Source organism: Crocuta crocuta, unplaced genomic scaffold, assembly GCF_008692635.1.
Source record: "Crocuta crocuta isolate KB4526 unplaced genomic scaffold, BGI_CrCroc_1.0 scaffold288, whole genome shotgun sequence".
Classification (NCBI taxonomy): Eukaryota; Metazoa; Chordata; class Mammalia; order Carnivora; family Hyaenidae; genus Crocuta; species Crocuta crocuta.
In genome coordinates this window covers 250,618-264,159 of record NW_027532607.1, presented here as the reverse complement: position 1 = coordinate 264,159, position 13,542 = coordinate 250,618, and the positions used below count along the sequence as shown (strand labels likewise).

Here is a 13,542-nt window from a genome sequence, read left to right as displayed (position 1 = left end):
TTGAATAGTTCATGGTCATTTAACCAACTGAGCCACCCAGGCACCAGATAGTTCATGGTCTGATAGAGAAGACGTATAGAAACAAATAATTGCAACTTCAACCTTGGAGAAGAGGAGCCCTTCTCCTCTTTTGAGAACCAATACTGAGGTTGAGAATGGACATGTCTGCAGATATATTTGTGGATAGAAAAGCAATAAGCTGAAGACAGCCCACACCTGTTCGTCTTTAAAAACAAAACATGTGAAGTAGGAATCTAGCTCTTCTCTGTGAATTAATGGCATGGGGTAGCACTTGAGAAAAGAAGGGCAGTGAAGGTCTGGATAATTAGTGCAGAGAATGAGAGGTGGACTAACAAGAACAGGTAAAAGGTGGCCGGCAGTAGTGAGAAGCAATGAGCGTGGCGCTAAAATTGGATAGCGTGAAATTGTGAGGCTGTCCTCTCAGCACAGTGGTGTCATTTCCTCTGGCTGTGCCCTGTGGCCCATGCATAGGTGCAGTAAAGCCATATTGTGTTCAGGGCCTGTGGGATGAGGAGAGCAAAAGTATAAGAAGGCCAAGGAGCGGAGAACCCCTGAAAGAAACTGTAGCTTAATCTGGAAGGAAGTATGGTTAGGAGGAAGTTGATAAACTTGGAGAAAGTTAAGAAATTGGAGGATGAGGATAAGGCCTGGCTCTTTGTAGGTCCATCAAGTCTTCATGTTCTTTGTGGCTCCCCTTTTCTATTCCTTTTTTCACCACCACGGTGCCCACCTCCCTCTGCTATGGTTACATGAATAGTTTCAGATCGTGATGATGGCAATTGGCTCACAGGGTAAGATGAGGAGCAGGGTTCCAAAGTCTTCATTAAAAGTGTCCCAGTGGCTTGGAGGCTGGCACTGCGTCCATGATTTTTGCCTCTAGGAGAAGCTCAGGTCTTATCCCCTTATCTCCTTACTACCTGTGTTCTCAAGGGTGGGTCAAGGACAAAGACATTTTATTGGACCATGATTCTCAGAACAGGAATTTACTCGCTGAGAGAAGGGTTAAGACTGTAAGCCTTCAAGGGTTCCACTAAGTTTCCCTTGTCTCTGTAAATCTAGCCATAAGCACAGATCTCATTACTGTCAAGAATTTAAAAGGGGGAGGGGGGTGTCTTTTTTTTTTTTTCTTGACAGTGACCATACTGGTAACCCAAAGGATCTTCCTACTCAGAAACTAAAATTTCTAGTAGAGTTGGTTGTACTTTGTGATATCTTTTATGTGACTTATTAAATGTATTATCATATTTTTTTAAATTTTTTTAATTTTTATTTATTTCTAGGAGAGAGAGAGACAGCGTGAGCAGGGGAGGGTCAGAGAGAGAGGGAGATACAGACTCTGAAATAGGCTCCAGGCTCTGAGCTGGCAGTCAGCACAGAGCCCGACGCGGGGCTCGAACCCACGAACCGCAAGATCATGACCTAAGCGAAAGTCGGACGCTTAACCGACTAAGCCACCCAGGCGCCCCTGTATTATCATATTTTTTAAAAGAAATTATTTTAAATGAAATTATCTTTCATTCCAAGTGAGGACAAACATTATTTATGTTCCATTTCCAGAAATTTTTTTTCACCTATAGTTTTGAGTGTAACACCGAAATGTAATAAGTCATTATTTCACAGAGTGCCTTTTTTGGTGTAGTATAAGGACAAAAACTTGTAAAAAAAAAAACAAAAAAAAAAACTTGTTAAAAAAAANTCCTAAGCCCTAAGTGTGAAACTGCTGGAAAGGTGGGAATTCCTAAAGCCAGTAAACTGAAACCACAGGGCACTGCAATCTTAGAAGTGGCATAAATGCTCAGAAGAGTTGGCCAGAGAAACCCTGGGGAGCTGAAATCACCAGTCTTGCTCTTTCTCTGTTGTTACTGATAACCTTTTATGGCATTTAGCAACGCTTGCTTAGAAAATAATTGAATACTATTCTTTTGAAACTTCGTCTTCATCTCGGTGGCTCTGAGAAAAGTGTGTGCCTCCCTTGGCATTAGTCACATGAAGTAGGACATTGAACTTTACCCACCAAGTGTGTGACATCCATCTGGATCCTATGGATTGCCTATGCCAGTCCAACTCCAAACATGTTTGCCCATTCTTCAAGGGCTTGTACCAGCAGGTACACCTATAATTCCTATGACTAAGATACAGTTTCCATAGCCTACTGTATTATCATAGATTTGTGTTGGGTTAACTTTGCCTAAAAGCAGATCTCTTTTATTCCTTGACTTTAAAGGAGAAAGGAAAATAAGTAATAGTTCCTAATTAGGTATTTAGGTCAAAGAGACATTTTCAGAGTTAAAAGTATTTGTTTTAAATGATAGTTCAAATACACTTTTCTGAAGACTTTTAATTGGCAGCTTTCCCCCTCAAAATTGGCACCTGTGTAGGAATTGTTTCTGGATTTTCTGTTTAAAAAGAAAAAGAGTTTTAGGGGTGCCTGGCTGGCTCAGTCAGTAGAGTATGTGACTCTTGATCTTGGGTTGTGAGTTCAAACCCCAAGCTGGGCGTGGAGCCTACTTAAAAAAAAAAAAAAAAATAAAGCTTTAGTTCATTCTTGTTCTGCTCATGACACTGGATATTAGTATGTTAATGGCATAACTGTAGTTTTCCTAACATGCATATGAAGAAGAAAGAAAACTCCTTTACATGTCTCACGTGGATTTTGTTGGTTAATATAAGACTGTTTTCTTTTTTAGGTTGCAAACATGTTAAAGGCATCCTCTTATATGGGCCCCCAGGTTGTGGTAAGACTCTCTTGGCTCGACAGATTGGCAAGATGTTGAATGCAAGGGAGCCCAAAGTGGTCAACGGGCCAGAAATCCTTAACAAATATGTGGGAGAATCAGAGGCTAACATTCGTAAACTCTTTGCTGATGCTGAAGAGGAGCAAAGAAGGGTAATGTTAACAGTATAATTTAACAATATATTTATTATACTAAATTTAATAATTTAGTATAATGTTAACAATAATATAATTTAGTAAAAGTTTGTTATCACTTACTATGATGAATGAAACCCAAAGCTATGGTGGAAAACTTGCTACTGTGATCTATACATTGAAAAGCATATAGGTACAATTTATTTAGTACTGAATTATATCACTGACACAGGGATTATGGGAGATTTACATGATGGGAGCAGATGTCATTACCCAAATGTATGCAGTACAAAGATAGATGATTGTATAAGCCAAAGGTTTTGCAAAAACAGATCACGAATTTATTTTCAGGTGTCCCTTTTATTCCAAATTACTTTCAGAGACTTGAACTCGTTTATCCTTTGGAAAAGGGGGGCATTAAATTCATATGCCTTGTAGAATTATGTATATGTAAGGTCGATGTGCAGAAAGCTACTTTACTTACCACTGAGTCACCTCAGTTGTAGAGTGACAGGAAAGAGTTGTTAGGCCTCAAAGGAAAGCTTGATGTGGGTCTTAGAAAAAAATTAATTAAAAGTCAAACCAGAGTTTACTAATTGTTATGGTTAATTTTATGTGTCAGTTTGATTGGGCCTCAGGGTTCCCACACATTTGGTTAAACACTATTCTGGGTGTATTTGTGAGGATATTTCTGGGTGAGATTACTATTTGAATTGGTAGACGGAGTAAAGCAATCGCCCTCTCTAATATGGGCGGGCCACATTCAATCAGTTGGAAGGTCTGACTAGAACACAAAGGGCTGCTCCTTTGTTGAGTAAGAGGGAATTTCCTACTGCCTGACTGCTTTTATCTGGGCCATCAGTTTTTCCCTGCCTTTAGACTCACACTGAAACATCAGCCCTTCCTGAATCTCAAGTTTGCAGGCCTTTGGACTAGAACTATACCATTGGCCCTCCTAGGTCTCCATCTTGCCAACTGAAAATTTTGGAACTGGCCAACGCCCATAATTGGATTACCCAATTCCTTATAATTCATCTTTCTGTAGATAGATAGATACAGATGTATATTTAGATCTATATAGATATCTTTATACATATATTTATTTCATAGACAGATGTTTAAAACATTGCCGTAAGGGCACCTGGCTGGCTCAGTCTTTAGAGCATGTGACTCTTGATCTCGGAGTTGTGAGTTTGAGCCCCATGTTGGGTGTAGAGATTATTTAAAAATAAAAATCTTAAAAAATTGTTTTTAAATTACAATCAGTGCCATAGGATTTCTGCTTCCGGTGATACAGTAGATTAGGTAACCTGAAAACCTTTCTTCTATAAACACCTTCAAATGCTGGATAAAATATAACTAAAATCATTTTGAATGTACAGTTTATCTCTCAAGAAAGAAAAGGAGATTTCTAGAAATGAAAACTCTGAAAATTAGAGTGGTAAAGGTATTCATTGCAACTTTTGGTTTTGGTAATGTAGGAGTTTGAGTTTTAGCACCCACTAGGAGACAGAGAATGAGTCCTTGAACCTGTTTAAGGTATGCAGTAGGACCTGAACGTTCAAAGGCGTTGTGCCCTCTTTGAAAAGAATGTACTAGAAATTATTTGCCAACCAGCACAACGAAATAACAAAAACATTTAACTGTCTGTCTAGTGGGAGCTAAGGAATCTCCAATGGGAATTCTAAAGCATGGATTCTTAACTCATGCTTAGGATTTAAAAACATACACACACACAAACCACCACCACCACCACTGCTGACCTATGTGGTCTGGGGCTCCCAAGCTGAGAAATTAATTTTAGAATGAATCCCAGGGGTGCCAGGGTGGCTCAGTTGGTCAAGCATCCGACTCTTGATCTCAGCTCAGGCCTTGATCTCAGGGTTGTGAGTTCAAGCTCTGCACTGGGCTCCATGCTGAGTGTGAAGCCTACTTAAAAAAAAAAAATGAATTCTGGACTAATGATAGCATAGCATTGTTAGTTATAAACAAACCTCTGGGGACGCTCCAACACCCAGGCCATCAGAGATTCTCATGGGAAATCTACATCAATAAATGGAAAATGTCATCATCAAAATCCAAAACTCAGCAGCCAGGTTAAACAAAATCCAGTAGTTTCAGGGGAAAAGGGTAGTGATAAACAGAAAAATAGATCTAAAGAAATCACCCAGAATGTAGCACAGAGAGATGGAAAATATGAAAGAGATGTAGAGATAATAGAGTTAAGATGAGAAGTCCCAATAGAAAGGATAGTATAGAGGCAATATTCAAAGATAGAATGGTTGAGAATCTTCTAGACTCGATAAAAATAAATAAATAAATAAATAAATAAATAAATATTTAGACTCTAGTAGCACCATGAACCCAAATAGGATAAATAAAAATTAATTTATTTCTAGATCCATTGTAATGAAATTAGAGAATGCCAAAGAAAAAGAGAAACTTTTTAATGTCAACAAAAAAAGAAGTGATCATGACCTACAAAGAGATATACATTATGTTGACAGCAAACTTCTCAACAGCAGCAAGAGAAGGCAGACAACAGTGGAATAATATCTTCACAGTTAAGTGAAAATAGCTGTCAACTTAAAATTTTATACCCAGCTCAATTCTCGTTCAGGAATAAAGATGAAGTGAAGATATTTTTTCAGACAAAGGCTAATAGAATTAACTAGTTCCAGAGGCTTGTTGGACGAATGTGAAGCAGGATGTATTTGAGACTGAAGGAAATTGAACCCAGAAGGAAACAGAGGATGGAAGTTTCAATGCTGAGCAATGAAATTGGTTGCAAATATGGATAAACTCTGGAACTTCTCCTCATAGTGGCAGATTAAGAAATTTGAATCATGCCTACCATGAAGACCAACAGAAGAACTCAACAAATATTGAAAAAGTTTTTGCTTAAAGGGCATCGAAGAACTTTTAAGATCTAGGGGGTGAATGGAGGCCCAAAATAAAAGGCCCTGGTATGTAGGGTTACCATTCCTCTGGAGATATTACCCATCTCTGGAGGGAGCTACTAAACAGCAATGCAGCCGTTTTGACAGGCCAGTACGGGGGTGGAGATTAAAATCCATGGCTCATGGGGGTGCCTGGCTGGCTGAGTCAGAAGAGCATGTGACCCTTGATCTCAGGCTTGTGAATTCAAGCCCCATGTTGGGTATAGAAATTACTTTTTAAAAATCTGAAAGAACAAAGACATACATAAAAGTTTTTTAACAAAAAATCCATGGCTCATGAGGAGAGGACACTTGATGAGCATGCCTCAGTTTGGGTTGGGAATCTGTAGGGCTACACCACAGAAGCAAGAGTTCACCAGAAGTAGACCTCCTGTCAGAGGTGCAGATCAGCTTTGAATCACATCTAACTTCTCTAAAATTAAATTGAGTGTTCCTAAATCACTCATGCCCTCCAGCATCTGGCAAAATTATAGATCCTTCCTGAGGGAGGTAATAACCATGCAAGGTCACAAACTATTTCTATAGCTTGCAAATGAAATGCTTGGTTATAATCAAATGCAGTAAGATATACAAAGACATAAACCACTTGAAGAAAGAGAAACAAAAGGTGATAGAAATTGGGCCTCCAGATATTAGAATTCTCAGATATAGACATTTACAATAACTACACTCATCATGTTCAAAGGGAAACAAGATTGAGAATTTTGGTAGAGCACTCAAAACTAAAAAAATCAAATGGAGAGCCACCTGGGCAGCTCAGTTGGTTAAGCATCTGATTTCAGCTCAGGTCATGATCTCACAATTTGTGAGTTTGAGCCCAATGTCGGGCTCAATGCTGACACCTCAGAGCCTGGAGCCTGCTTCGGATTCTGCCTCCTCTTCCTCCTCCTCCTCCTCCTCCTCCTCCTTCTCTCTCTCTCTCAAAAAGAAATAAAAACATTTTAAAAAATCAAATGGAAATTCTGGGAAAGAGAAATTCAGCAGCTGAAATTAACTCAAGTAGATGGGTTTAAACAGCAGATTAGACACATCTGAAGAGAGAATTCGTGCACTAAAAGATGTTAGACAAAAATAACCAGAAACAAAGGATGGAAGGAATGAAGAGAGATAGAAAATACCACAAGGAGGTCTAGTGAGTATATTCAAAGTTCCAGCAAGTCAAGAAAAAGAGGATGGCTCAAAAGCAGTATTTGAAGAGAAAATGGCTTAGAACTTTCTAAAACTGATGAACATTAATTCATAGATTTCAGGAGTTATATGAACCGCAAGCAAGAGAAATACTAAAGAAGTTTACTCCTATAGATAATCTTTGTTAAACTGCTAAACACAAAAACAGAAAAATCTTAAAAGCACTTAGAAAAAAAGATTATCTTCAAATAAGCAACAGTTAGTTGGTAGCTGTCTTCTCAACAGAAATGATGGAAACCAGAAATCAGTTGAATGCAAAGTTGAAAGATAATAACTGTTAACTTAGAACTTTATATCCAGTAAATGGATAAATTGTCATGTAGGAATACAATGAAGTATTACACAGTGATGAGAAATAGACTATGGCTATGGACAGTTGTGAATCTTACAAGTAAATGTTGAGCAAAAGAAACCAGACAGGAAAGAATACATACTGTATGATTCCATTTATATAAAGTTCAATGAAAATATAATGTTTAACGATGCATGGTTAGGTGGTAAAGTACAAAGAAAATAAAGAAGTAATTACCATAAAAATCAAATTGGGGTTGCCTATGGGGAAAAATAGGGGAGGGATTTTGGGAGAGGACTGTGAGGACATGTTCCCAGGATGTTGGCACTGTTCTGTTGGTTGTAATGTTATCTAGATGTTACTTTGTGGCGACTCCTTGAAAAATACATTTATATTTTGTGAACTTTCACTTTTTGCAGTCATATAAAACAATCATATAAAACAACAATGATAATCATCCATATGGGGTTTTTTTAAGGATAGAACTAAAATATGGAACAAAGCATATGGAAAGTAGATTAAATCTACATAAGATCTTTGTATTATTCGGGAAGAGGATAGCACTATTAATTAACATAAATGTGTATATGAAATTTGTGTGTAACTTTCATGCTTTTCCAAAGCGTGAGAAAGAGCTGAGAATGGAATAAAGAAAACTCAAATACTTCAGAAAGCAAGACTCAAAGAAAATTTGAAGATATTGAAAACGTAACTTAAAATTTTTCACTTACATCAGCAGTCATAATGATAAGGTACCTAGAATTGAATCTTTACAGGAAAATTAAAGAAGAAAAGTGTAAACATTTTTGAGAATCTTTAAAAAAATTTTTTTTTAATGTTTTTATTTATTTCTGAGAGAGTGAGAGAAAACATGAGCAGGGGAGGGTCAGAGAGAGAGGGAGACACAGAATCCGAAACAGGCTTCACAGCACAGAGCCCGACATGGGGCTTGAACCCACAAAATGTGAGATCGTGACCTGAGTTGAAGTCAGACACTTAACTGACTGAGCCACCCACGCGCCCCAAGAATCTTTTTTTAAGAGCTAATAAATGATAAGATAAAACATGTTTACATGTGGGAATACTGACAATATCATAAAAATAACAGGTCTGCCCTGTCATTTAATTTATAAATTCATGCTTTTCCAATCAAGTCTAACAGCAGTTTTTTAATTTGACAACTTTATTTATTTATTTACTTACTTATGGAAGCTCAAGGAGCCATGAAATTTTTGGAAAATTATGAAGGCTTATTTCAGAAGATATCACAACTTACTAAAAAGCTGTAATAATTGAGACAGTTATATGTTATTGTATAAACCGACCAAAGAAACAGAACACAGGAAGAACTTGCTATATGAAGAATAATAATACAAATCAAAGGGGAAAGAATATTCCATGAATCAGGACGAGATCATTGGCTTTCTGTTTAGATAAAGATAAAATACAATCCCTATCTCACATCATACAGAATTGCAGAATGGATTTGCAAAAATTAAACTAAAACTTGCCAGAGAAAATATTTTTGGAAGAAATAGTCCAGAAGCTTTAAGAACTGAGGCTAGAGAAGAATTTCTTTATTAAGATACAACAATCAAATCCAGTAAAGAAAAAAATGTTAACTTGGTTATATTAATATAATATGAAGAAAATTCTGTCTGACACATTACGCTAAATACAGATCTCTCAAACCGAAGAGGATATTTACAATGCATATAATCCCCAAAGAATTGGCATTTTATATAATAACTTCTCTGTAATAACTCCTGTATAATAAGTACGAAAAAGGCAGACATCACAATTTTTTTAAAAAATGGCAAAGGATATGAACAGGCAATTCTCAGAGAAGGAACCCAACTGAAGATAAGCAAATGAAAAGGTGCTCAGGAAAATGCATAATACAAGAGATAATTTTGTAAACAACCTGGGAGAATTTACAAAAAATAATTGCACCAAAAGTTGGTGAAGTTGTGAAGAAACAGGGCTTCATATACATTATTAGTTGTAGTATGAATTAGAGGAAGATACCAAGTGGGTAATATCTTGAAGATGAAGTTGGCAACATCATGAAGATGCACAACCCTGTGACTCATGAGTTTTCCTACAAAACAGTAACCCAGAGAAACACTCTAGCTTGAGCACAAAATGACTTGTACCAAGAGGTTGATGACTGCACTGTTTGTAATGGGGGTAAAAGTCTCAATTCTTCCTTGGTAGCAAATGGGATATCATATAAACACTAAAATGAATAATAATAGATTTTCATGGATCAACATAAATAATACTCAAACATAACAACATCTAATGTTTTATTGAATATAGCCTTACTAAATCTAATCTAATCTGTCACTTCCTACTTTTACTTATTTTTATTGACAGTAAAAATAAAATGTTAACATTGCCTTCATAACAACCCTTTTAATGCATGGCCGCCAGGTGGTCCACAGTCACAAAACATTATTGTTTTGAAACTTGTACACGCCTTTTAGATTGGCCAATCAGATTTTTAATGTCTGTATCACCTGTTTCTTCTCATTCTCTCTCTATAATACCTGCCTTCAGCAACCATCTGTTTGAAACCATATCAAGGAGATTGTGATGCATAGATGAAATAAAAGATGATCAAGAATACTGTCATGTGCCCTTTTAGAAAAATGAGATGATCTAGTTTCTTATCACAAAATATTGCACAATGAAGATTTTTGTTAAATAAGTAACTAGATGAAAATGCCAGGTTTTGTGGCGGGGGGCGGTCCTTAGAAATATATTATTCACTCATTCTTGAGTTTGAGAAAATATGTGCAAGATAACATCATCTGAGGTAACAGAGTCTGAGATTTTATAATGATGAATTTTACCGTCTTCATTAGAGTCTCAGGTGCCATTATATCACTCTACATTAATCTTTGGATTCACCTAGTAAGTGTGAAATATCTTCCTCTGTCTGTTTTCTTTTCTTTGCTGTTATGGCCAGAGAATTAAAAAAAATCTGAATTCTCAACAGTGTTCAGTTAAAGCTAAAACCAGGCAACAAAGATGTGTCTCCAGATTTCTTTTATTCCTTCTTGAAAGATGTCGTGTACTTTGGACAACACAGTAGGTAAACTGAAGGGTGATGCCTAGTGGTATTGATTTCCACTATTTCATTATCCCTCTGAGCACTTCCATCATTCTTTCATTTTCTTATTATTTTCATCTCTTTTAGGATAGTTAGGTATAATTAATGAGTAATGATGATATAATTTCTAGAATGTTGAACTAGCATAATATATCTTAGACTTCTAAAAAGATCCAGTGGACTCATATGGTAACTGCAAGATAGAATGAATTTTATTCTATATATTCTATTTTTAAAAATATATTTTCCATTTTCTTCTGTGGAAGACTTCCAATAAAAAGTCATGAAATATCAATATTTATAAATATTTGAAACTGTTCAACAAAAAACTTGAAAACTAAAATTGTATCTGAAGCACCCTGATGTTGTACTGAAGATTAAACACTAGGTGCAGGTTAAGTCAAAATATCCTGTAAAAAAGCATTTTATAAACTCTGTTGTGATAGTTTCCACATGGCTATAGATACTTTTGGTGCTGTTTTTAAACTTGCAGACAGTTTAAATATGACACTATTAATGATAAAACTTTAATTGTTAATGAATTGACAAAGGATTTCTAGGTAGATATTAATCTAGCCAGCTTTTTCAGTTATACCTGTTCTCAATTCTTAACATCCAGCAAGGGCTTGGTGTACTCAGCTAATGACCCCATGGAGGGTAGGGGTGTGTTACATAATAAAAGCATCACCTCTGTGATTCTGGACAGTCCAGGCCCACGGAGAAGAACACTTGCATATAGGTCAAACTAGTTAAATATAGAACAGCCGCTATCAAAGGCAGTTGCCAGGGGCGCGACAGCATCAGCTCTCTTTCTATGGGGGAGGACTTTGCCGATGGTAAGAACAGACCTAGAGGCCAGTGAACTAAAAAGGATTTAAACTCTTTGGTAAAAGGTTTATTGATGAGTCAGCTATAATCTGTGAACATTAATCTTGACGTCTTCCTTACCTGACTCCTTAATTTATTGCAAGAAGAACTTACCTTTATTTGAGTGACACACCTGTAAAAATTGATGTGGTTGTACTGACTAGGTTGGGGAAGGCACTGATGACAGGCCACAAGATTAGTAAGGTTCTGAAAAGGTCAGAATTAATACTGAATTATCTTTAAGACAGATTGGTCCTGTGGGCCTACAGTGTTCCTATTGTCTCTGGCTTCCCATCCACACAGATGATTTTTGAGGTTGGACTGAGAAGGAAGTCATGATTCCAGTGGCAACATAAGGCACATCAACAGCAAAATTCATACTTTGTAGCAGCTTTTTGTTTCATGCTAAATTGGTAGACAACCTTGACTAAAAATGTCTTATAAAATAGTGTAGGATCTCAGATTTTTATTGACAAACAGGAGTGTCCTTGTTTTGCACTGAATACGGCAAGAATACCCTCCCATCCAGAAGTGTTTGGTAAAGCTGAGGGTATAGTTCCAATTCCTCATTCTCAGTCTTTTCTACAGTTAGAAAACTAATCGTTTTTGGTGTTGATTTTTTGTTGTTGTTGTTTTTAAGCTACAAGCTGTCATTTATCATCAGACATCTGTTCAGTAAATATGACTATATTGAGAAAATAAGTTACATTTTTTTATACTTGAATTTAGTTTTTAAAACATTGGTGGAAAGAGAACAATCTTTAAGTAGAGTTTAGGGGGGGAAAACCTAGTTAAATTTTTGGAAACTTTGATGAACAGAAAACTATCATCTTGCATAGAATTGCATTAAAGAATGAGAAATATTCCAAGTATGAATAGTGGAGTATAAGTATTATAAGATATTTTATCTGTTTTTTTTAATTATTATGAAGTAAAATTGACCTTCTCTTCTGGCGTTCAGTTTTATGAGTTTTAACATGTGTAGTTTCATGTAATCATCACCAAGATCTAGATCTAGAACATTTATCACCACCACACCCCCTCCCCTCCGCCCCACTCAGATTCCCTCATGCCGTCCCTTTATGGTCACTCTCCCTTTGCTAATAACTCTTGGATACTAATAATCTGTTCTCCATTCCTATAAGTTTTGTCCTTTCAAGAATGTCATATAAGTGAGATCATAGTATGTAACCTTTTGAGACTGGCTTCTTTCACTTGGCATATTGCCTTTGAGATACATCCAAGCTATTGCATGTATCAAGCATCTCTTTTTATTATTGAGTAATATTCCATTGTATGGGTGTACTATAGTTTGTTTATCCGTTCACCCACTTAAGAGCATTTGGGTTTCCAGTCTGGGGCAATTATGAGGAGAGCTGCTGTATATCAAGGAGTGGAATTTCTGTATCATAAGAGTGTGTTATCTATTTGTGATTTTTAAAAACACTTTACAAATAAGTTTATTTATTTATTTTGAGGGGGAGAGGGGCAGAAAGAGAGGGAGAGAATCCTAAGCACGCTCTGCGTTGTCAGTGCAAAGTACAATGCTGGGCTCAAACCCACAAACCGTGAGATGATGACCCGAGCTGAAATCCAGAGTTGGATGCTCAACCAACTGAGCCACCCAGGCGCCCCTGGAGGACATTTCTAATTAGATATCCTGTTGACACTTTAATATTATCATGGTAGAAACTTAAAAAAAAATTCTTTTGCATCTTTCCATTCTGCATCTTTCTTATCCTAATTACAAGGTATTTCTTATCTTTGTTGTCACTTCCCCCTTCCACATGCAGGCAATAATCAAATCTAGGACCTCGTTTTTTTATTTTATTTTTATTGTTATTTTTCTTAGAGATAGAGGGTGCATGTGATCGAGGGGCAGAGAGAGAGAGATTGAGAGAGAGAGAATCCCATGAGGGACAGAGGGAAAAAGAGGGAGAGAGTAGGACTTTGCTTTTTTAGTCATCATCACTTCCATGACCAAAATTCACTTACAGATTCCATTTACCTCATTTATGTACCATTGTTTCTCACTGACCTATCTGCAGTCTTCTTATTATTAAGTAAAATTGACCTTTCTCTTCTACAGTTTGTCTGCATATTTATAGTTGTATTTATAACTATGTGAAAGGGCCAAAGATAATATCTGGACAGAAAAAAAGGGTTACAAACTACTTACATGGCACCAAATTAATAACATGAGCTATTTCCAGCTAGTTGAATTTTG

At 36.6% G+C, this 13,542-nt stretch overlaps 1 protein-coding gene across 2 annotated transcripts in view; it reads left to right on the top strand.

Annotated features, from left to right (window-relative positions):
* The window catches only part of NSF (N-ethylmaleimide sensitive factor, vesicle fusing ATPase), a 344,592-nt gene that overhangs the window by 273,268 nt on the left and 57,782 nt on the right, over positions 1 to 13,542 (top strand). For both annotated transcript variants that reach the window (XM_077780453.1, XM_077780452.1), the window contains exon 9: positions 2,709 to 2,908. In XM_077780453.1, coding sequence (XP_077636579.1) covers positions 2,709 to 2,908 — 200 coding nt within the window. The remainder of the gene's footprint in view (positions 1 to 2,708; positions 2,909 to 13,542) is intronic.